Genomic DNA, 24,861 nt, shown 5'->3' on the forward strand with positions numbered 1-24,861 from the left:
TGTTCTCCAGCGGATATTAAATGATGAGATCGACATGCTGAACAAGCTTCCAACCAACCATCTAGCTTTTAGAAGTAAAAAAAAAAATCAATGATTCTTGGATGATGGGCAAATAGCCACTACTCATTTCTCTAAGTATTATGTGTTATTATCCCATTTTTAATTGTCTTCTACCTGAAATTGAAAGAGGCTTCCCTCTCCGGTTGCCAATAACGTTCGAACTCGTCCCAGGCAGAAAAGCCAAAAAACTTTTTTCCCCGTGCCTGTCTCCCTGGGCATGAATGAGTGCGACTTTAAACTCACGCACGCCTAGGATAAAGGTGAAAGAAGTATTAAGCGGGGCTGGGGTCTCACTGGCAATTGCCTCAGGGGACCTGAATTGCATCCGTCACGTGCCCAGAAGCTCAACACACTCAAGAGTTCTGGTTATTCAAAGCCCAGACACTAGCGGGGACCGAAGAGGGGGGAGGCGGGGCACTTGTTTCCCCCACTCCCCGACGCTTACAACCGCGAAACAGCGCTGAGGAAACTGGGAATATGAAGATTATAGCAAAAGTAAAATAAGAGTGTTCGGGTCACGGTGTGAATAACGGTGCGAAACGAAGAACGGACCTCAATTCTAATCATGTGGACTGACAGGCAAGCTCGTCAGCGGCTCCTAAGCCGCACGGACTCACTCACTCCGCGGAAGTGACCATACTCCACGCAGAGCGAGAGACAGCCCCTAGAGGCAGGGCCAGGCCAGAACCACACCCTTCACCAAGCCGGCTCGACACCGGGTCCGCCCACAGAGTCGCCCGCCCTAGGCTCCAGTGGCCCCTTGAATCCCCAGTCCAGCGAGCAGCCGCCAGGGCTCCGCTTACGGAGTAGGCTGCCCAGAAAAACGTCAATGAACCTCTCCAGTTTTCCAACCTTACCAGCGCCGGGGGCAGTGGCGATTCCGGAGGCCCGGCCGAGAGAAAGAGACCCCTGAGCTCGAGGCCCGCTGGGAAATGTAGTTCGCACTCCAATCCCGTTACTACCCGAAGGCTCCAGAGCGTCCGTTTAGCTTTGCATTCACATCTAGGATTTGGAACTCCGGCTCCACCCCCCCAAGTCTGCGCAGTGCACCCTGGGTATTGTAGTCTTGGGTCGGTGTGGTGGTTGACGGCTGGAACGGGGACGCGCTGTGGAAACAAAACTCTCTTACCTCATTGGTCGCCGTCCCCACTTCGCTTCTGCGCAGTCTGTGGTGGCGTCGTAACGCCTCGGGAAAAAGGAAGCGGGTCGGATCGCAAATCGGTGCCTCTGGCCTTTAATTTTTCTGCTGACAGACTTTGGTCACTGATTCTTCATCTTTTGTCCGTTGCACGCATCTCGCCCTACCCACTTGCTTTCCCACTCCTTGGATCCAGCCCTCTGGGCATTCACGCCAGTTCTGTGACCCCGCCGTAAGCCCCTCCTGGTCCCCGGGCGGGTCTGGCACGGAGGCGGTAACTATGGAGAATATGGCGGAGGAGGAGCTGCTACCCCTGGAGAAAGAGGAGGAGGTGGCCCAGGCCCAGGCCCCGATCTCGGCCCCGGATTCGGCTCGGGTCCCAGCTCCGGCCCCGGACTCGGCTCCGACTCCAGATTCGGCTCCGACTCCGGCCTCGGCTCCAGCCCCAGCCCCTGCCCTGGCTCAGGCTCCGGCCCTGTCCCCGTCCCTAGCCTCTGCCCCTGACGAGGCTGAAAGCAGTAAGTGCAGGAGGTCCAGATCTTTCTGCTGCAGGGAAAGCGAGAAAGTGCGTCTTACTGGGGAGGCCCTTCATCAGTGGGATTGTTTTTATGGGGAAAGGCAGGTTTAGGGGAATGGGGGAGGAAGGAGGGACCAGTGTAGCGCGGCAGACGGGCACAGAATGGGAGAAGTAGGGTCCATAAACCTCGAGGACATCACGATGAAGGTTATGTGGAGGCCAGGGAGCTGCAAAATGAGTTTGATGGCCTCTTCATTAAAGGTTTCCCCCTCCCCCCGCCCCGGCTACACACACAGGAAGTTATACCTAATCTGGTAGCTTCCCTCAGCTTCCCACCAAGTCCTTTAAAAATGTGACAGTAACCGAGGCAACGCGTGTTTACTGTAGGAGGTCCTAGCTGCCAAGATTTAGAAATCATTGCTGTCAACTGGCTTGTATGCTTCGACATACACAAAAAGATGGGTTTTTCTAATTATTTCACTTTCTATAAAAGCTTACTTCCAAAAAGCATTTGAGGGTGATGAGTAGTTTAATAATAGTCGACCAAATTATGCATGTCTTCCCTCGAACATAAATACCAATTGAGTTTTGTACTTCATTCCATCAAGTCAACTGTTGAAAACTAATAGCCTATATTATTGTTTGTGCTTCTGAATGTGCTTGCATGCTTTCTAAATGGTGATTTGTTGGACCATAAAGGACTTTAAAAGATTAATGAATAACATTTTCTTACGAATCTTCTGAACATTATTTTAAATGTAAGGTCTAAGAAAGTTTAAAAATATTTCACGATCCATAAATTGACTCTCATGCTCCTTCTATATTATGCAAAAATATCTTAATTCATTATGTTTCCTACTTCTAGGCCAGTCGTGCGTTTACTGTTATAAAACACTTGGATAGTAATAGTCTAGTAGAATGATTTTGCAATTTTAAAACAAGGTATAATTGTTGGAGTAGATTTAAGAGTAAGGCTGATCATAGAAAAGAAAAAGTCAGGTAGGCCTTCCTCTTACAAGGTGAGAGTTAGCAAGTGCAAAATAAGGCCGGTGGTTTCTTCACCCACAACTACTGGGTGGGTAGAGAGAGTCCACTCTCCTGAGGAAGTTATTCTCCCTACCTCACTTCTGCTTACGTTCATCAGATGTGATTTAGCAGCTTTAGGGGATGCATGTTTTCTCTGCCTCCTCACCATCAAGAATATTTGGGAAGATTTATTCATGTGTTCTAAAATTTACAAAATGTAGCTTGAAGAATGCAATGTTTGAGAAACCTGGAAATTAACTACTGGGATGAATATGTAACAATTGAGAAATCTGAAATGCATTAGAAATATATATTAATTACATTTTAAAAATTATTTCTAGCTGGTCTAATTAGTCCTTTGAAATCAGTCATAAGTAAGCAAGATGAAGATGGCATATCTGAAATAGAATTGAAAATTGAGGACAAAGTGACAAAAGTTGTAAACGAACCTCCTAAAATGCTGGACTCATCTGATTTAATAAAAGGTTTGTCTGTTCTGGATTATTAGTGTGTTGCAAAAAGGTCCAATAGATTGAAGTACAGATTGCCTGATATCTACTATCTTGAACCAGAGAGTGATTTCAGAAATATACATGAGCATGTCATGAATCTTTGGAAGTGTTCTTCAGTAGTGGACCACAGGATTTTTCGTTTTCTAATTTACCAGGGCCTTTTCTCTTATTTTGTACTACTTAGTAGTTAGAATGATTTCAAAAAGCACATCATTATATAGTACTATATATCTTGTGTCATATATACAGACTTTTGAAGCATGGAAGCCAAAAACCTTTATGATTACGAATTAGTTTGGTTTGTGTACATGGATTCATTGTCTGAATTATCTGACCTAGCAATTAAAATGGGAGAAAAATGTTGCCTTTTTATAGGAATTACATCTCAATTCCTTTGAACAATACCCAAGCTAACCAACAACGTGTTCTGTGTTTTTCTCATGTAAAAATAGGGTAAAATTTGTATTTTAATAAATTTGAGGATGGCTGATTGTACTGAATTGGTTTCCAAAATTATAGACTCATTGTGCTACTGCATCCAAAAAGATGAATGATTTTTAAAAAATTAACAAACTGTAGTGCCTGTTGTGTGCAAGTTACTGCATAGCCATTACAAAGATAAATAAGACCCAGCTCCTACCTTCTTACTGCTTATTGATGGGGGAGACAAACAATGATACATATTATGCAAAAGGGTAAACAAAGGAACTGGGAGTGAAGCTCAAAGCTGCATTAGAGAGGACAGTTAAGAGTGTCAAGAAGAAAATTTAAAAGGCTGAAGGTTCTAAATTTTGTAACCTAATCATGTAATGAATAGTAGAGAGTCTTATGGTTTATCCCATCATCTCCTGTCTCATTGGGGATCTTTTCCTAACAGTTGTCTCCTAGTCTTATGTGTTCAGGCTCCCACTTTGTAAATACTCTTTCTTTTCCAAAATTTAGGAGTATGTCATTTGAAGTTTATGTAATATTTGAGAAACCTGAAAATGTGTTCCTGAGACTGATTTATATCTATTCAGAATCCTGTCTAAGCTCCAGAAACAATTCAACCGCCTACTAGACTTTACTACATAAATACCAGTAGTACATCAAACATACTATGTCAAGAACCAAATTCCCTTTATTTCTTTCCTCTTCCTTTCTGCCGGAAGTGTTTTCTTCTTCCTTCATTAGTTAATGGCACCATTATTCTCAACCATACGAACTCAAAATCTTAGAATCATTCTTGAATTTACTCTTCACCCTTAGTTTACATCCACATCCCAAGTTCTTTGCTGCTTTTCTTTTTTTTTTTTTTTTTTACATTCTATTCTCCTGTACCTTTCCATTTCTCACCTCAACTATTGATTCTTGGTACTACACGCAGAGACACCCTTCTGAAACATTCCAGTCACATCATTCACTTCCTCAAAAACCTGTGAAAGACCTAAGATTGTCTCAAAATAAAGGCCAAACTAACTTGCATAAAAGTTATGCCTTTTTTGGTCTCTACTACATTTTGGCTGCATATTTTTCTACCAACTCTAGCCAGCCAGGGGTGGGAGAGAGGTAGACTTTTTTTTTTTTTTTTAAATACCACATGCCTTCATTCATAAAGTTATTTAAGTTTATAAGGCCCAACACCGATTCTCTACTTAATTGAATTCTACTCACTCCTTAAGTCTCAGTCAAATGCCTCTTCTTCAGTGAAGACATTCTCAGGAGGCACTTGCTGGAATTAATTACCCTTTCCTCTGTATGCCCACATTATATTTACCCCCAGTATTCATTTCATTCTGCATTGTGTTGTAGTTAGTAGTTCAATCTCTTCTACCCGATGGAAAGTTCTTAGAAAATAGGGACGTGGCTTACATTTCTTCAGTGTTTTGTATGGAACAGAAACTGTTTTTTTGTAGGGTTATATTGAATAACTAGATAAACTTTAAAGCTGTGAGTTGACACAAATGAAGTTTTTTCCCCCAACTCTGCATTCTGAGGCACACTTGTCCTTTTATAAACTAAATTCTAGCAGTATTCCCCATTGAGGTATCAGGGTGTCAGGCTACGGAAAATAAAACTAAAACTCCATGTAGAGTGGTAAGTAAAAAGGGAACTGGAATATAGGTTGTTAAAGCGTAATTGTCTATTTCTTAAATTTTCCTTTCAGAGAGACACATCTCAATTCAAAGGCAGCTTGCTGATCTAGAGAAGTTAGCTTTTGAATCTGAAGATTTTGCCTCTGCTAGTTCATTGAACTCAGATAAACTTGATGCAGGTATTTCCATGTTGGGTTTTTTTTCCCTTTAATTTCTAATGGTTTGTCACCTTTCAACTCATGAAAAGTTTGCTAGGAATAGACTTGTATATTCTATTGAGGTAGAGGGGTAATACCGATAAATAATTTTTATGCAGGAAACTGATAATCATCTATTTGCAAAGGTGCTATGGGAATTAGTTATTTCACAACTCCTCAAGGAAATCACTATCTCATGGATAGATAAGGATATATGTATTCTCTGAGTTAAAAATTGCATTTGGCTATGAATAAGAGAAATTCCAAAAAAAACACCAAACATTGCATTAAATAATACGGAGGCTTCTAGTCTCTCATGTAAAATAAGTACCAAGGTAGGCAGCTCAGGGCTGGGACGAGAGTTCTCCAACACTGTCCATGCCCCACGCTGCTCTCCTGATTTGCCATCCTTTGTGCTTGGATTCCATCCTTAAGGTCACCTCGTGGGTTTTTGAAGTAGAATGACTTTTTCTTTAACCCTCATCCGAGGATATGTTTATTAAGTTTAGTGAGAGAGGAAAGGAGTGAGAGAAACATTGATATGAGAGAACCATCAATGGTTTGTTTCCCATACACCCCACAACTGGGGATCAAACCCACAACGTAGGAATATGCTCTGACCCAGGAATAGAACCTGCAACTTTTTGGTGTATGGGGTGATGCTCCAACCAACCGAGCCACCCAGCCAAGGTGAAGTAGGCTGAGTAGTAAAATAAATTGTGTCTGTACTTGCAGTGTGCTATATAGGAAAGGTATTTCTTGGACTAAAGTTTATTAAGTGAGTTGATTATTTCTATATATTTGTATTGGCTTTAAATCTGAATTTAAACTTTTAATTCTTTTGTACCCTATCAAAGTTTTTATTTGTGATACATTTCTGATTAAATAAGACTATTTTGATGACCCAGAATCTTTTCAAGAATATGCAAATAAAGGAAGACTTTACAAACTCAGTAATAGGATACAGTGTTTGTAATCATGCCTCCAGTCTCAGAATAACAATTAATTATTAAGTTCCTTCTACTGCTTTGGGTTTCTTCTTCCACTCTTCTAACTCCACATATTTATTGTCAGAGTACTTATGCTCTCTGCCTAACTCCTGTCCCTCTTGGGAATGTGACAACTGCTGCCTTTTCCCCTGTCCAAAGTACAGAGTCACTCGCTGCCAGGCATTTTGGCTGAAGGGATATATTAGATTATCACTTCCTCGTCCTTTCTGTTCCCAGTGGCAACAAGGATAGCAGCTAGCCTCTGAGCGGGTAGCTTTAGGGTAAAAAGCACTGCCCCTGTGCTAAAAAACAATTACTTTCAATTACCTGCTGAGACAGGGTCTGACTTCCTAAAGTTAGAGAAGACATCTAAGAAGAGGAGTGGGGAGGGAACCCCTTGTTACTTTTTTTATTGCTGAATCTAGCACTAATAGCTAGTATAGTCTGTGCTTCATTGGTTCTTTTTTCTTTATCAGGAAACAAACAAGCTTGTCCATTGTGCCCTAAGGAAAAATTCAGAGCTTGTAATAGCCACAAGCTCCGTAGGCACCTTCAAAATTTACACTGGAAAGTCTCAGTTGAATTCGAAGGTTAGTATTTTTGTGCTTGCTAAAAAGTGCTGCAAATGAAATTCAAAATTTGATATAAGTTTTGGAATTTAATTGTGAACTTAATGAAGTATTTTAAGTTTAAAACTATGAGGTATTCATACCCCTCTTTTAATGTGTTGATTACTATTGCTCTCTAGGCAATATAAGGCACAATAGTTTAGTTTGGCAAACGTTTATTAAACATCTGTTTGGTCCTGCCTACTCTGCTTGGCCCTGGGGGCTCACATTTTGAACAGTGTCATAAATGAAGAGTCTGTAATAGCAAGTGTAACAAGGCAAAGAAGATGAAGCCTAAGGAAAAGTCAAGATGGCAGTGAATAGACGATAAAATTGAGTTCTAAAGAAGCTCAGTGGCTAATCCAAGATAACTCAAGATGGTCTTGGCAAAACCAGTATTCAAACCTGGATTTCCTATATTTGTTTTTATACTATACCATATATAACAGGTAAATTAAGGCAATCTCATTTAAATAAATTATGACATTACAAATAATTATCCCAGTTATTCTTATGAAGTTTGCTAATAATTTTTAATGAAAATTGAGTATTTAATAAGCAGCGATATGATGACCAACCATTCTTTATTGTAGGCTATAGAATGTGCATCTGTCACTTAGCTTGTCGACCGGTGAAACCAAATATTATTGGAGAACAGGTAATCAGATGTTAAATTTATTTTTAAATTTAGACCTCTTTAAAGAAAGTGCAGTTTTTACTTACTTTAAAATGTTCATATTCAGCAATGAGGTGTACTTTAAGATTTTGTAACTGAGTGCTTTCAGATTATCATATTAAGAAAATATGAAATGCATGAAAAAAAGAGTTGATGTATTGAATTGTTTTTATAATTTTCATTTCTGTCAGATAAATTGCTGTCTGTGTTCAAAAGTAAAATTAACTTATTCACTAATTTTAGAATGGAGAATTTAAATAGAAAGTAATTTCTTCCTTTAAAATATATTTTGATCATGGAGGGAAAGCCTTCAATTTCTGATTTAGTAAGTATCTTGGTATGTGTTGATTCATTCTCATCATTAAACCGAAGACACACTAAGATATGTAAATTTGCAAACTTAAACTTCTATTTCATTGCCTTAGTAACTTATTTAAAAACTTTTTGACAGATATCCAGTAAAATGGGTGCCCATTATCATTGTATCATTTGTTCAGCAACAATCACCAGAAGGACTGATATGCTAGGACATGTTAGGCGCCATATGAATAAAGGGGAGACTAAATCCAGGTATATTGCTGGTAAGTTGAGCAATCTCACTAACACATTAATAAGTAAATCCTTAAACAATGGTCCAGTTATTCTTTTTAGACATCAGGGAGATAAAGGGAGTGAGTTAACTAAGTCACTTAGTTAATTACTACTTCATTACTTCAGGTTTTCTTTTCTTTCTGTGAGGCTCCCTGAGGGGGGCATCCTGCGCAGAGTCCCCCGGGTTGCCGCAGATGAAGGAAGAAAATAAAATAAGCCATTCCAGACACTTCTAGGTCTGCCAGGAAAAGAGGGTGGTGATTCTCTCTCATGGAGAATGCCTGGAGTCCTTTTCTTGAAATGGCTTTTATTGAGAACATATGCGCAGGGGTATACAGCATGGATGCAAAGCTCATCAGTCAATGTCAAAAGGCTATGTTTACAGAAAACAAATAGAGATCACAAGTAACAACTGAAGGAACACAGAGATTTGCCTCAGGTCAGGGTCTGGTAGACAGGGTGGCGTCCATTCGGCCTGAAACCTGGGAAACATCACATTCTATGCTCAACCCCAAACATCAGTACTCATAACTTGAGGGCTTTCTTAGCAAAGTAAGTTTCATAGGATTTAATGCATTCCTTTCCCAGGCCCAATTTCCCCCCCCCCGACCCCCCTGCGGGGGAACAGCCCAATCCAGTTTAGGGTTGTACTTGCCTCTAGTGTTGTTTCAAGCCTGAGCCAGATGGGTGGAATAGAGCAGCCAAGAGATAAGGAGACTTCTTTCAGGTAGAATGAGGACTCCAGCCATAGAATGAGGACTCCAGCCATGACAAAGCCAGGGGGTGAAGGTCTTTTGCCCCTTCTCCATGTCCCCCAAGTCCTTCCCTGATGGCCCCTATGTGACTGTGCCTGTCTTAGGTTGCCCCTGCCATCGAGGGGTCTTACCCATCATTGACTAACCAGCCATCCTCCAAGGCCAAGCAGGGTGATGTTAGGGAGGCAGGGGCTGCGCCCCTGCCAGGGGGACAGGTTTTGTCTCCTCAGTGGCCTATTTTCCCAGGTTCCCCTTGCTCAGCTCCAGCCATGGGGCCCTCTCGCCTGTCAGCAAAGCTATGGTCCCTGAAACCAGGTGGGACAGTTCCCAACAGCTCCCAACAACATTTCTTTGTCCTAAGTTAACAGATATATTCAATAAGTGATGTATTCAATACGTGGGTAGAAAAAAGCAACTGATGTTCAAGTAAATATAGGTATCGTAATCAAAGATTATAGGGTCGTATTACTAATGATGGCTCCTGTACAAATAACTGTGTTATACTTATTGTTGAAACACACTAGAAAGAGGAGGAAAAATGACATAAAGACCATTGATTATCCAGAGTGGAATCAAGTTATTGGTAGTCATTACTGAGGCAGCCCTTCTTAAGAATTAAGCCCTCATGACCTACCGCATCAACTGTATATAATGAATTAATTTTTTTTCTATCCATCTAGAATGGTACTACATTCCTTTCTTTTAAGAATTCAAAAAAGTCACTGAAATAATTTTCTATAGAGCTTAATTTTCTCACAGAATCTGGTTTGAGAAGGGCTGACCTTGTGAGGTATATGATCTTGTGAGATATGTGATCTTGCTATGCCACTTTGGTGGGCATAAAAGAAAGAGTATATACACAGCACTAGGAAAAGTTACTATTATTTGGCCTAGTGACAAAGAGAAATATGGTTGCCATTTGGTTAACATTCTGATAGTGATATCATCTCAGTTATTTTTCCCCACACGTTATATATGTCTCATTTCTTAAATATGCAAAACATACATACATAAATACATCAGTATGGCATTTGGGCTTAGAGCTAAATGATTCTAATGTATATTAAATGTAGAATCTTTTTTCCCATTACTTCATATCTGTTTGAATATAATTTGTGATTTAAATCATAATTATGAGAAAGTGTTTTGAAATCTAACAAGTTCAGGAAAAATAGTGGTTCATCATCATCTATGCTGGCTAATGAAGTGTAATCATACAGAGATACTACTTTTCTAACCATTATCCTATAATAACACATATTTAGCAGACAACCTATATAAACATAATACAGTGTTCAATGAGCAATAAAGGTATTTTAGGATTCTGCACTAACTTAGGTTGTTTGTTCTTTTTCTGCTTTTGTCTGTCTTCAGGTTGATTGTCCTTAACTAGGTATCATGTATGGATGTACTGACATGCTAGGCAGTTATGATTTTAAATGATGAACTTTAATTCACTAAGTACTTTTTCCAGAGACAGTGCTGAATAGATCAGTTTTTAACACCTACACAACTAACTACATTAACGCATTATTATAAAGGAAAGTAATTTTTTAAATGTGTATTGTTTTGGATATTTAAAATTATTTCTTATTTAACTGGAAATTTGTTTCCATCTTAGCTTCTGCTGCTAAACCACCTAATGAAATTTTGAAAGAGGCAGACACAGATGTACAAGTTGGTCCTAACTATTCCATACCTCAGAAAACAGATTCCTATTTTAACCCCAAAATGAAACTAAATCGGTAAGCTCAATTGAGAAAAGGGTGATGGGATGTTTTAAATCGTTACAAATGTACCCGTTCTTAATCTTTATGTTCTGTTGCAGCAGTTTTCAACCTGTGTGCCCTGACACACGGGTGGGCCACAGGAATGTTTCAAACACGCAACACCTGACTAGTTAGGCAGGACACTGACCTCTCTTCCCTTAGATGGTCAGATAAAAAAATGACAGCAGCCTGTACAACAATTGCCATCTGGTACGAGTGAATCAAAATCTTTTTTTTTTTTTTTTTTTTTTGGTCACGTTGGAAAAATATATTTTTTGACGTGCCACAGAATTTTAGTAATTAGGTTATGTGTGCCATGAGATGAAAAAGGTTAAAAATTGCTGTTCTCATGTATTGAAGTTTAAAACAAGGTCCAGAATGAAAATGATCTATTTTTAGTGTTTCCTCAGACCAATTTCTTCCTCAGAGAGTAAAGTAGACCTAACTTTATATAATTAATGAACAGTGCTTTTGTGGGCAGGTTTTATTTATAAAATTTGCTTATAAAATCATTAGTCATAATGAATGCTTATTAAGAGAACCCAATTAGATTCATAGTTTAATTTCACAAATTTCTAGTTCTTGTACTATTCAATAGTAATGTTATTAGGCCTGTTTTCAAATAGGAACACCACTTCTCACCGTTCTTTATTTTCCCTCACTATTCTTAAATAAAATCTATAATGATGAAGCCATGGTAGAGTAAAATTATTTCAGATTATTACACTTTCTTCTAGGCAGCTAATATTCTGTACTTTGGCTGCTCTGGCTGAGGAACGAAAACCTTTGGAGTGCCTAGATGCCTTTGGAGCCACTGGTAAGTAATGAAGCTTGTTTGGAACCCAACTTTATCACATTTATACTGTATTTTTTTCTTAGAAAATATATGTGGATATCATAGAACATTTTAATATATTAATGTAAAATTTTATTTTAATATAAAACATTGGAGATCCAAGGTAAATTTGTTTTTATTGTGGAAAAATTTCTAATATATAAAAAAGTGGAAATCATAATAAATGAATCCCTTTGTATCCTCACTCCACAAATTACCAGCTCATGCTCATGGGATATAACTATCCCATGTACGTATCTCAGACCTCATGTCCCCACCCTCCAACCCATCAGTTTGAAACAAATCACGGATAATGTCATCTCATCTGTCAACATTTCAGTTAGATCTCTAAAAGACAAGGACTTTGATACCAGTATTATACCTAAAAAAATTATGAACAATTCTTTAATATCCTTAAATGTTTAGATGTGTCCAACTATCCCAGTTTTCTTTTTACGAAATCAGAATCCAAAGACTCTCAGTTGTTTAATATGTCTACTGAGTCTTTTTTCTATCTACATTCCTATCATGTGTGGGAATTTGATAATTATTTGAGTGGCAGTCCTTGTCTTGCTCCTGTCTCAGAGGAAGAGCTTTCAACTTTTCTCCATTAGGCACGATGTTAACTGTGGAGTTATTCTAAATGGCCTTTGTTATGTTGATGTACATTCCCTCTATACTTGTTTTGTTAAGAGTTTTACCTTAAATGGATGGCAAATTTTGTGAAATGCTTTTTCTGCATCTAGTGAGGTGACCATGATATTTATCCTTTATTTGTAAACTGATTGTCCTTTATTTGTTAGCTGATTTTTGGATGTTGAACCAGCCTCACATCCTTGGAATAAATCCCACTTGATCATGGTGCATGATCCTTTTAACATATTGTTGAATTCATTTGGCTAATACTTTGTTGAGAATTTTTGCATCTATGTTCCTCAGGAATATTGGCCTATAATTTTCTCTCCTTGTGGTGTCTGTGTCTGATTTTGGCATCAGGGTAATGCTGGCTTCATAAAATGAATTGGGAACAGTTCCTTCCTGTTCTATTTTTTCTAAAAGTTTAAGGATTGGTATTAATTTTTTTTTGGAATGTTTGGTTGAATTCACCAATGAAGCTGTCTGGTCCTATACTTTTACTGGATTTTTTTTTACTGATTCAATTCCTTAACTAGTAACTGGTCTGTTCAGATTTCTGTTTCTTTCTGATTTAGTGTTGGTAGTTTGGGTGTTTCTAAAAATGTACTCATTTTTTCCTGGTTGTCTAATTTCTTTGGTATCAGTTATAACTTACCCTCTTTCATTTCTGACTTTGTTTCCTCTTTTTCCTTTTTAGTCTCTTTCTTTAGTTCTCTATTTTAGTTTTGCTCTTATCTTTCTTACATCTTTTTCTCTACTAACTCTGGGCTTTGTTCCTTTTTTAGTTCCTTAAAGTATAAAGTTAGGTTGAGACTTTTTTTTTTTTTTTTGGTTTCTTGAGGTAGGCATTTATCACTTAGAACTGCCTTTGTTGTATCCTCTAAATTTTGATACATGACATTTCCATTTTCATTTGTCTCAAGGTATTTTTTTATTTCTCTTCTGATTTTCTCTTTGACCCATTGGTTTTTTAGTAGCACATTGTTTAATCTACACATATTGGTGAATTGTCCACTTTTCTTCATACAATTTTCTGACTATTGTGGCCAGAAAAGTTTCTTGATATGATTTCAGTCCTCTTAAATTTATTAAGACTCATTTTGTAGCCTAAACTGTGATATATGTTGGAAACTGTTCTATTTACACTTGAGAAGAATAAGTATTCGGTTGCTTTTGGATAGACTGAAGTCCATCTGGTCTAGCGTGTCACTTTAGACCCATGTTTTCCTACTGATCATGTGTGTGGATGGTCTATCCATTGATACATTGAATATGTGGGGTATTACGATTTCCTATTATTGTATTGTTGTTTCTCCCTTTAGGTCTGTTAATATTTGCTCTCTCTATATATTTAGGTGATCCTATACTGTATGCATGAATGTTTACAAATGTTCTTTTTGTTGGATTGACTTCTTTATGATTATGTAATGCCCTTCTTTGTCCCCTATTACAGTCTTTGTTTTAAAGTCTATTTTGTCTGATAAAACTATGGCTGCTCCCATCTTTTTTTTTGGTTTCCATTTGCATGGAATATCTTTTTTTCATCCCTTCACTTTCAGTCTGTGTCTATCCTTATATCTAAAGTGAATCTCTAGTAGGCAGCATATAGATGGAGCTTGTTTTGCTTTTTTTATTCATTCAGCCACTCTGTGTCTTTTGATTGGAGAATTTAGTCCATTTACATTTAAAGTAATTATTGATAGACTTGTACTTACCACCATTTTAAAATTGTTTTCTAGTTATTTTCGTAGTTCCTCTTTGTTACTTTCATCATCTCTTGCTCTCTTCCTTTGTGGTTTGATGACTTTCTTTTGTGGCATGCTTATATTCCTTTATCTTCTGTATATTTACTATAGGATTTTGCTTTGTGGTTAGCAGTGAAGCTTTATCTGTGATAATCTATTTTAAATTAATAGCAACTCAAGTTTGATTCTATTGTAAAGCTCAACATTATTGCTGTTCCCCCAATCCAGTTTTTGTTTTTGATATTATATTTTACATCTTTTATCTTGTATAACACTTAACTAATTATTATAGTCATTCTTATAACTTTTGTCTTTTAGCCTTCATACTATATAAGTGATTAATCTACTATCTTTACTATACAATTACCTTTCCAGTGAGATTTAATTTTTCATGCGTGTTTTTGTTACTAGAGATATTGTTTAAACAGGAATCATAGAAAAGTTTTGTAAGAAATAGTAATGAAGTTCCAGAAACCTTTTTTTGTGTGATAACTTTTCTTCACAGGCTTTGTAGTGAGAAAGGAGAAAAGAATTACTTAGGGAAATATTAAAATGTTGAAACAATTTCTCTGTTATTTATAGAATCATATTCTATATTATGCTATTTTTATTTTTTAATTATTAAAATTTTTAAATTTTAAATTTAACAATTTAAAAACATTTTCCTTCCCATTTCTCCTAAGGGATAATGGGATTACAATGGGCAAAACATCTTGGAAATGCAGTGAAGGTTACAATTAATGACTTGAATGAAAACTCTGTGACCTTGATTCAGGAAAACTGCCATTTAAACAAGTTAAAAGTGGTAGTGGACAGTGAGGAGAAAGAAGAGAGGGATGAAATTCTTGAAGAAGGAGAGGAAAAGCTTGGTAACATTCAGGTGACCAAAATGGATGCCAATGTATTGATGCACTTGAGATCTTTCGATTTCATGTAAGTAGAAAAAACATGCTGTGTCACTTTCTAAACGGGCCTGGGTTTTTCTTGGGGAATGGGGAGAGTTAAAAATTAAAACAGTTTGTTGTTGTTTTTTATTTATCTCAGTTAATACAGTTTTTGTTGTCAGCATTGGCCTAAAGAACGCAGTAAGCATATTCCAGCGTTGGAAATGGAGTGCCCAGGCCTGACACTCTTCCTCTCAGCCTAATATTTGCATATGTAACATGTCATATAATCCTTTTATTACTTTTAAAGCAGAATTATCTATTTCAATAGGATTTGTACTTTTGAATTAATGGAATTTTATTGCTAGAAATAATATCAATTGTAGAATTTTGGTTACAAGTATGATTTTAAATCTATGTTCTCTCTGATCCTAGACACCTAGACCCTTTTGGAACATCGGTGAACTACCTTGATTCTGCATTCAGAAATATAAGAAACCTCGGCATAGTATCAGTGACTTCTACAGACATCAGTTCATTATATGCCAAAGCACAGCATGTTGCCCGGCGTCACTACGGCTGCAACATTGTCCGAACTGAATATTACAAGGAACTAGCAGCCAGAATCGTTGTGGCTGCACTGGCAAGGTACCAAATTGCCAACAGAGCACCTACTAATGTTTGGGTATATGATAGAAACAGATCCAAGAAGTGCTTGTCTAATTTTTTAAAATACGCACAAAATATAAATTCTGTATTCCATATCTGTAATCTTGATTTGTTTGGTAATCTTATACTGTATCTTTTAGAATTTGATTTGAAAGCTTGTGCCTAAAATAGTTCACTCTCCAATTAAAAATGTTATTAAAATAATGTAAGAAAAAATAAAAATGAAAGTTAATTTTAAATCAATTAGTTCAACAAGCTAGGTAGATGAGAGGATAGCATAATGAAAAGGAAAAGCAAAGATTGTCTTTAGATTTAGAAAGTCATTATTTTATGTTCATTTCATCTAATCTTCTTTATGTAAACAAATAATTTATAAAATGATGGCCTGCCCTGGCTAGATAGCTCAGTTGGTTAGAGCATCATCCCATTATGCCAAGATTTCGGGTTCAATCCCCAGTCAGGGCACATTACTAGAATCAACCAATGAATGCATAAATAAGTAGAACGACAAATCAATATTTCTCTCTCTCCGTCACTTCCTCTCTCTCTCTCTCTCTCTCTTGAAAATCAATAAATAATAAATACATATAAAATAAAGTAAAATGATGGCTTATTAACTTGATTCTGCAAAATGATCTTATATATTAAAAAAAGTTCTATCAGGATTTCTAAACAATTGAAGAAAGGAAGTTTGAGCCCCTTTTATTCAGATATTATGCTAGAAGCATAATATAATAATATAAATGGACATTGAAAGTACAGACAGTGGGTGATCAGCCAGCTCCCATAACGCTAGTCTCATAGCATTTAGATTGGATTTTCTACCTCAGCAGAAATAGATTATTAGACTTCAGAGACCTTAAGGGTTATTCCTAATTAATTGAAAACCCTGATGTGCAGTACATGCCAGGGATCTACTTAAAAATGCTTATAGAGGGGAAAGTCAAGGAACATATAGCAAGGACTCATGGACAAAACCAAAGGGGAAGAGTTGAGGGAGGGAGGGAAGGAGGGAAGGAGCAAGGGAAAGTGGTGGGGGGAAGGCAGAGACAAATGTATTTGAAAAAATAAACAAACTTAAAAAAATGCTTATAATACTAACAAATTCAAGTTCATGCATGTGAGTTAAGTTTAGTGTGGAAGAAGCTTTTTAAAAAACAGATAAAGAGGAAGAAAGGTGGTGGTGCTGTCGAGAAAGAAGGTGACATCGAAAGCCAGAGAACAGAGTCCTACTGAGAGGCTATCATGAGGGAAAGCGTCTCGTTCCTGAAGACCCTGGCCAAGCATCCTTCGTGCCCTGTGTCTCAATTTGTGCGAAAGTTATAGTAAAGATCTTTTAAAAGCACTGCTACTAAGAACTGAATTTTCCTTACTTTCCCTTTATCTACCCATAGTTTACTGTTCAGGCTAGTGTTGTCAGTATAACGTCAAACAAAAAAAAAATAAGCACACAAAATAAATTTTTTTTTTTGCAGAGCTGCAGCTCGATGTAACAAAGGCATAGAAGTACTGTTTGCAGTGGCTCTGGAACATTTTGTCTTGGTTGTTGTGAGAGTTTTGAGGGGGCCTACTTCTGCAGATGAAACAGCCAAAAAGATTCAATATCTTATCCATTGCCAGTGGTGTGAAGAGAGAATTTTTCAGAAGGATGGTAATATGGTAGAAGGTAATTCAAGTTTCTTTTGACTATGTATTGTGTTTATGTATAATCCTCCAATAAATAAACCTTTATCACATCCCTAACTATACATACTGTCCTTTGATTTTAAAGATGACAGTGCTAATTTTATTTCCCTTACTGGATTTCCTTTCATCAACAGAAAAGACACCCCTGTGAGTTTATGAAAGCTTTTGACTCGTGCTGTGCAGTTCACGCTCACTAGTCCTGCCCTCCGTCACCGAAACATCTTGAAATAACTTCATTTCCACTGTCACTAATTTTAGGAACATAAGTCAGATTACCTTTGTCTAGATTCTTTCAAATCATTAATTTTATAAAATAACTTTAATATTTCTGGCTGAATATACATCTGTCAGTTATAAAATTCATTCAATAGACATTTACTGAGCTTCTACTATATGCCAGGCCTGGAAACCAAGGGAAAAATGTGTTGCTTATGCCTTCATAAAGCTGTTTTTATTTTTGCTTTTCTAGGATATTGAAGCAGTTGCCCATTGTTTTGTTAGGTTCTTGGCATTTTTTAATATGGGTTTCTAAGAACTCTGTATATATTAGACTTTAAACCTTGTGATATGAGTTGCAAATAGTCTCATTTTGTCACTTGTGTTTACAGATCTATTTCTTTAATCTTTGATAGTTTTTCATTGTTGCCATTTGAAATTAAGAGAACTTTTATGTACTCTGGGTTTTATTTATAGTTAGTTAGAATAATCTTTCTATACAAAGTAGGTTACATTTTATTGAATAATCCACCTCTTTACCAGTGACTTGAGAATACCATCTCATTCTTGAAGTCCCATGTATTTGAGTTTGTTTCTGAATGTTCTGTTCTATTCCAGTGGTTTGATGGTTATTTACACATCTCTACCACACTCTTTTGCATACAGATTTTTAGTGTTAATAACTGTTAATGCAGTCCCTCCTCAAAGCTCTTATTTTCAGGCTCTGGCTGAGTATCTCAGTTAAAGTATCATCCCAATATGCCAAGGTTGAGGGTTCAATCCCCGGTCAGGACATATGCAAGAATCAACCAGTAGCCCTGGCTGATGACTCAGTGGATTGAGCGCCCACCTGTGAACCGAGAAGTCTCCATTTCAATTCCCAGTCAGCACATTCCTGCTTGTAGGCCAGTGCTCCAGATGAGGACATGCAAGATTTCTCTCTCTTTCTCCCTCCCTTCTCCTCTCTCTAAAAGCAAATAAAATCTTTAAAAAAAAAGTGAGTGCATAAATAAGTGAACAACAAATTAATGATTTTCCTGCTTTGTCTCTCTAAAATCAGTTTGTTTAATTCTATTTTCAGAGTGTTCCTGATACTGGGTCTTCTTTTTTAAATAGCAAAAAAAGTAAATAAATAGACCGTAATAAATAAAGGAGAACATTGTTTTGGTTTTGAAGCTTCCTAAGAACCTAGTATGCTTTCCATTTGTGCTTCTGCTGCAGTGTTGATAGTGGGGTTGGGGGCATCATGCCCTCTTCCTTCCTTAGCTTCCTTTGGTGCTGATTCTGGCGTGAGTCTGAGATACTCATCACTTACCGTGGTATCTTTCATTTCCTATTTTACTGTATTTTGTTTAGATGTTGAATTTTGCCGTGTTTTTTCAGCATTTGTGGAAATTATGTGGTATTTCTCCCTAGAGCTATTAATTTGATTAGTTATAATAAAATTTCCCAATATTGAACCATTCCAACCTTCTAGGATAAAACTTTTGTCAGGAAGTCTTCTCAATATAGATTCTATTTGCTAATGTTTTTAAGGATTTTTGTTTCAATACTTATTGCGTAGTTTTCCTTTTCAAAGTTGGGTTTTGGAATCAGTTTAAACTCCCTTCAAAAAGAATTTGGAACTTTCCCCCCTGTGTTTTCAATGCTTGGGAACAGTCCAACTAGCATCGTGTTCACTGAAGGTTTAGCACCATTAACCTAGCTTTTCTAATTACACAGAGTTGAGCCAGGCGGTGTCTAATGTTCCCTTTTAATTTCCTTGGTTTCTGTGGTTTTAGTGTCATTTTTTAAATTTTTAGTATTTGTCCTTTCTGCTTTTTTACTTGACTACATTAGATACTGGTTTATCTGTTCTATCGTTATTTGATATCTTAATGTTTACTTTTGTAGTAGTAAACATATTTCTGTAATTTGGATTTATTGGTTAAATAATATTTTGGCTTCTTGGTATCATATGAGGTAATCGGCCTCCCTAATCTTTGTTTATTATACCATTTGTGTTATTAGAATGTGTACCATTTATAGTTTTGCCAGTATAACCTATGTTAAATATGTTCAGTGTTCATCATCAGTCTTTGTGTTGTAATTCTCTAATCATCTCTTAGTTGGTTAAATGTAGTTTAGTCAAGAGAGTTCATGGAGAAAATACTTCTTGATTTCATGCATGTTCAGAGCTCACCATTTCATGGCCTTTGTACTGAAAGAGTTTAAAGAGTTTCTTCGAGTGCCTTGTAGAAGTTCTTCTAGTCTTGTGTTCCTGAATATTAATGTAATTTTCCTTCTTCCATGTGACATGATCATTTTAGATCATGATCACTCAGAGTTAATAATACTGAAAAGTAGACCTAGAAAAACAGTGACAGAGACCTTTTAAGTAAATCTAAAATAAGATCTCACGCTGTGTATTATGCCACTTAATTGCATTGAGTAATGGTGATGGATAGCAAGAAGCTATAGGCCAGTGTCCCTCCCACCACAGCCCTGGGTACATCTAGGACTGATTTCGTCAGATCTGGGCATTCTAAGAGATTACCATATTTTGCCATGTATAATGCGCCCCCATGTTTTTGTGCACATTATACATGGGATTATTATACACATGGTATGTAATCATTATACCCATGTACAAGGCACATCCTTATTTTTCCCTCAAAATTTGGGCAAAATAGAGCACATTATACATAGCACAATAGCAGATAACTGATCCACCCAGGAATGGCCTGGGGGAAATTAGCTGGATACCAAGTCTGATTTAAAGTGGCTATTCTGGACCTTCTGGAAACTAACCACCTCCCCAGTTTCCCAGTTCTGTCAGGCCTTACTGCTCTTTAAACCGAATGGGATGTCTCTAGCGTACATTTTGGGGACTGATTATGAATCAGGTCTAGGAAACAAAGTAATCTATTTTCTTCCAAATAGCGTAAGAGTTAATATATGAGAAGTATATTTCGATGGCATGGCAGTTACATGTGCATAGAGATTGTCAAAATTCATCAACCTTCTTATATAAGATGTGTACATCTTATTGTATATAAATTACATCCCAGTTATCTTAAAATATGGGTACCTGTGGACTTTATAAGATTTTCTCCTGCTTAAATTGTTTACATGTAGTAACTAAACGTTAGTAAAGGCCTCTTATAAGCTGTTTGACATGGATTTCTATAATCCTCCTCCAGCTTTAATCCTCTGGTCTGCATAATTGAAATTTTATAAAAATACTTAGCATAGTACCTGGCACATAGTAGATTCTCAATATATAGACGCTGCAAATTATTATTAATATAACAGTTACTGCTATGCACACTGTCAGGTCTGCTTTGATTTCTCTCCTTTCACAGAAAACCCATACAGACAGCTGCCCTGTAACTGTCACGGGAGCATGCCTGGAAAGACAGCGATAGAACTTGGGCCTCTATGGTAGGTGTGCCGAAGCCTAACAGTATATTCAGAATTGATTTATGCATTGGTTTGGTTGCTGACTTTAGATGATTTTTAACATTGTATTTTATACCTTGGTGTATCCTCCACACCTCTGTGTAACACAGGGCTCTGCATCTAATGCGGGTTCAATAACTTCTTGTTAACTGTGAATGAAATTACCTTGACCAGCCCTGGCTGGTGTGACTCAGTAGATTGAAGCACTGGCCTGCACACCGAAAGGTCAAGGGTTCAGTTCCCAACCAGGGCGCATGCCTGGGTCACAGGCCAATGTTTCTTTCCCTCTCTTTCTCCCTCCCTTCCCCTCTCTAAAAATAAATAAATAGCATCTTTAAAAAAAAGAAAGAAATTTCCTTGACTAATCTCACTAGTTTAAAGAACTGACAGGATAAAAAGGAATGGAGAAATAATAATTTTAAATTAAATCATGAATTTTTAATTTCAGTACTTTATCATATAATTAATTATATATCTTAGTTGTGGTTAAATTATGGAAACTTATTTTTTACGATACTGAACATGTCTTCCAAACCCAAGTCTCTATATTTTCTTGGGTATTTTTGTTTTGTTTTTAGGTCAAGTTCCCTCTTCAATACTGGATTTCTAAAAAGAATGCTCTTTGAATCTCTTCACCATGGTTTAGATGACATTCAGCCCCTAATCAAGACATTAATCTTTGAGTCAGAGTGTACTCCTCAAAGTCAGTTTTCAGTTCATTCACCTTCAAATCTCAACAAGCAAGGTACCTAATTTGAATGGTTTACTAGTTTACGATTGATTGACAAAATACTTTACTTGATGTTTTAATCAAAAGCAGTATGAGTATTGTGCTTTAAATCCCCCCTGAGTGCATAATCTGGTTATTAATTTTTATTTTTAATTGCATAATTTTTTTCAGGTTTATATTTAGGGCCTGAAATAATTTTATTAAGATAAAAGCATATATATATTTTTTAATTTTAATAGATTAAAAGTACTAAAAGTTAGTCGTGGTTTTATTACCCTATATCTGCTTTCTTGAAAGAGAACCGTTACGAAATTCTGAGAGTAGAGTCGCCAGAATTTTTGGTAATATCCACTGAGACACAGAAACTAAGATTTACACTTACCACTCACTAAAACCAAGGGGTTTTTTTGTTTGTTTTTCTCTTTTGTAGTTTTTGTCTGGCCACTGACCTAAGGGTGAGCCTTTTAGACATCCTAGCATTTCTCCTTAGTCATTGTAAGCAGCAACTGTTGTAGAGTTAACAATGTAATTCTTGCCCTGTTTTGCCACAGAATCTATCAAATATTCATAAAAGCAGTGTGGATGTAATTTAGTGAGCTTTTATTTAAACTTTGAATTGTTAGTTAATAGCATTCTATAAAATATTTTTCATTTGTTTTCATTTTAGAAGAATGTGGTGTATTTATTAAAACTACAGATGATACCACAACAGATAATTACATTGCACAAGGTATGTAGGTATATGTGTGCGTATATGTACATATGTACGTATCAGTGCAAGAAGGCAGATAGCAAAACAGTAGGAATTTCCTTGGTAGCCTATTTCAAATGGCATTTTTATCATTATACTGACCACATAATTATTGTAAAATTTGTTTATCTGGAATTTGCACAGTTCAAAATTTCTATTTATATGTACTCTATTCACATTTTTAGTATACGATAACCCTTTTGAAAGAACTATAAAATCTTGAAGAACCATGTGAACCAAAATAAGCTCAAATTCTATGAGTTAAAATTAAATTTTATTATTTTAAACTTCCCATCAACACATGATATATAGCAATTCCATAGATTAACCAGAAAACCTATTCTCTAGCCATAAGAATTTATTATATGGCCTTTCTTACAGTTTGAGATTTTAAAACATGACTGTATTAGGCATTGCAAATTCACAGTAAAAGGCTTTTAAGATTTATAATGTCAGTGCGTTAATGTCTGTGGTTTTGTTTCTTAAGAGACAGCTTTGGATTCTAAATGTGTCTCAAATACAGGTAAAAGGAAGAACACAGTGTTAAGGCTGAAAGAGCAGAGGATTATAATTACAAGCTCTAATCTTGTATTAGTTGGTCAACACTTAATGTTGCTTTTCAAAGACAAGAAAACTTCAACTCCTATTAATAGCGTGTGGTGTAATAACTGCTATATGCTCTAACAGTCATGTTCATTTGGCATCTTCAGCTAATATGCTAACATTGAATCACTTTAAAACCATTTATCCTACTTAATTTCTCTGTCAGAGGTTAAGAAAAAGGCAGTATGGTATACTGTAATGGGCATTAGATTTAAGAGTAATCATTCTACTTCTCTGTGGTGTTTGTTGCGTAACCTGGGCCAGGTTTAAGATCCACTGAAGACTAACTATTTGTCAAATGTTGGCATTCAGTAGAGAGTACAGCTATACAAATGGAAGGACCTTATCCCCAGGAATTTAGAATATAATCTGGGAAGAAAAGATTTACATACATTAAAGACCTACATACATCAAACAATAAAAGAAAAAATGACAAAACTTAACAGAGTAGTATAGCATTGACAGTAATGAAGTCTGTCAGGTGATTGGCCCAGAATTCATCGATAGCTTTATGAAAATAGTTATGACTTGAGATTGAAGAAGGTAGAAAGTTAAGTTCTGACTCAGCAAATAATACTAAAATTGCATCAATAAAGCATAGTGAAAACAGGAATATCTTATTCTTACAATGAGGTCTCTAAGAATTAAGATTGGATAGGTTGAAATGGTGTGTTGGAGGACTTATACTGGAGATAGCATATAGTTATGAAAGTACTTGGGCCCTGGCTGGTGTGGCTCTGTGGATTGAGCACCCGACTGTGAACCAAAGGGTCACCAGTTCGATTCCCAGTCAGGGCACATGCCTGGGTTGTGGGCGAGATCTCCAATAGGGGCTGTTGAAGAGGCAATCACACATTGATGTTTCTTTCCCTCCTTTCTCCCTCCCTACCCCACTCTAAATTAAAACCTTTTTAAAAATAAGATATTTTTAAAAATACTTGGGTTTGCAATTTTTAAGATAATGCTAACTTTGTGTGTGTGTGTTTCAGGAAAAAGAAAAGGTAGTGAAACAATCACTAATTTATCCAAGAAGCAAAAGACTGATGTCAGTACTGAACATCCTCCCTTTTATTACAACATCCACAGACACAGCATTAAAGGGATGAATATGCCGAAGTAAGAGAGCCAGTGAATGGCAACATGTATATTTTGTATTTTAATGACATTGTGACTTAAATAAAAATACCTTTTTTTTTTTTTTCTTTCCTTGCTACAGGTTAAAAAAGTTTCTGTGCTATCTTTCTCAAGCAGGCTTTCGAGTAAGCCGAACTCATTTTGACCCCATGGGTGTTCGTACAGATGCACCTTTAATGCAGTTTAAGTCTATCCTCTTGAAGTACAGCACCCCCACCTACACCGGAGGACAGTCAGAGGGCCATGTCCAGTCAGCATCAGAGGATACAGTCGCTGACAGGGTGGAACCGGCAGTGAATGACAAAGCAGAAGCCAGCAGCTGCAGAAGATGGTAAACGTAGAGAAGAGTTTCTTCCCAGATGTCTGTATGGCTGGCCTAAGAGTTCTCTACACCAACTGTAGTTCTTTTTTTATTCTTTCAAGTCAGTGGTGTAAAACTAAAATAAAAACGTGTTTTCATTCAGAAAATTAGCAGTTTCTCACTTAACTGGTTTGGGAGCTATTTTTTGCCAAGTTTTTCTTATTTTAAAGAAAACTTAAAATTGTAATGAAAACATTTCATGTGAAGCCAAGTTTATGACTGAGATCATACGGTTTAATAACTCAGAAAATTTTCAC

The 24,861-nt window shown here is 36.8% G+C and overlaps 2 protein-coding genes across 4 annotated transcripts in view; one reads left to right on the forward strand and one right to left on the reverse strand.

Moving 5' to 3' along the window:
- Positions 1 to 1,018, reverse strand: part of SWT1 (SWT1 RNA endoribonuclease homolog) — a 75,375-nt gene extending 74,357 nt beyond the window's left edge. Inside the window, exon 1 of the mRNA XM_054587653.1 lies at positions 918 to 1,018. The gene's annotated coding sequence lies outside the window, so the exon portion shown is untranslated. The remainder of the gene's footprint in view (positions 1 to 917) is intronic.
- Positions 1,019 to 1,234: 216 nt separating this feature from the next.
- On the forward strand, positions 1,235 to 24,806 carry TRMT1L (tRNA methyltransferase 1 like). 3 transcript variants are annotated; one of them, XM_054587654.1, is made up of 16 exons: positions 1,235 to 1,716; positions 3,083 to 3,226; positions 5,400 to 5,507; positions 6,991 to 7,104; positions 7,716 to 7,780; positions 8,250 to 8,379; positions 10,766 to 10,889; positions 11,651 to 11,730; positions 14,813 to 15,062; positions 15,449 to 15,661; positions 17,158 to 17,348; positions 20,929 to 21,007; positions 21,604 to 21,770; positions 22,423 to 22,485; positions 24,099 to 24,225; positions 24,326 to 24,804. In XM_054587654.1, exons 1-16 carry the CDS (start codon positions 1,479 to 1,481, stop codon positions 24,576 to 24,578), a joined length of 2,346 nt encoding a protein of 781 aa, XP_054443629.1. In that variant the 5' UTR covers positions 1,235 to 1,478; the 3' UTR covers positions 24,579 to 24,804. The 3 variants fall into 3 exon arrangements, with proteins under 3 accessions (XP_054443629.1, XP_054443631.1, XP_054443630.1); XM_054587656.1 differs by lacking the exon at positions 3,083 to 3,226 and having other exon boundaries at positions 24,326 to 24,806; XM_054587655.1 differs by lacking the exon at positions 22,423 to 22,485.
- Positions 24,807 to 24,861: the final 55 nt, after the last annotated feature.

The sequence above is a fragment of the Pteronotus mesoamericanus genome, unplaced genomic scaffold, assembly GCF_021234165.1.
Source record: "Pteronotus mesoamericanus isolate MK-2021 breed Mesoamerican mustached bat unplaced genomic scaffold, CSHL_Meso_final scaffold_1186, whole genome shotgun sequence".
In the NCBI taxonomy this organism is placed as follows: Eukaryota; Metazoa; Chordata; class Mammalia; order Chiroptera; family Mormoopidae; genus Pteronotus; species Pteronotus mesoamericanus.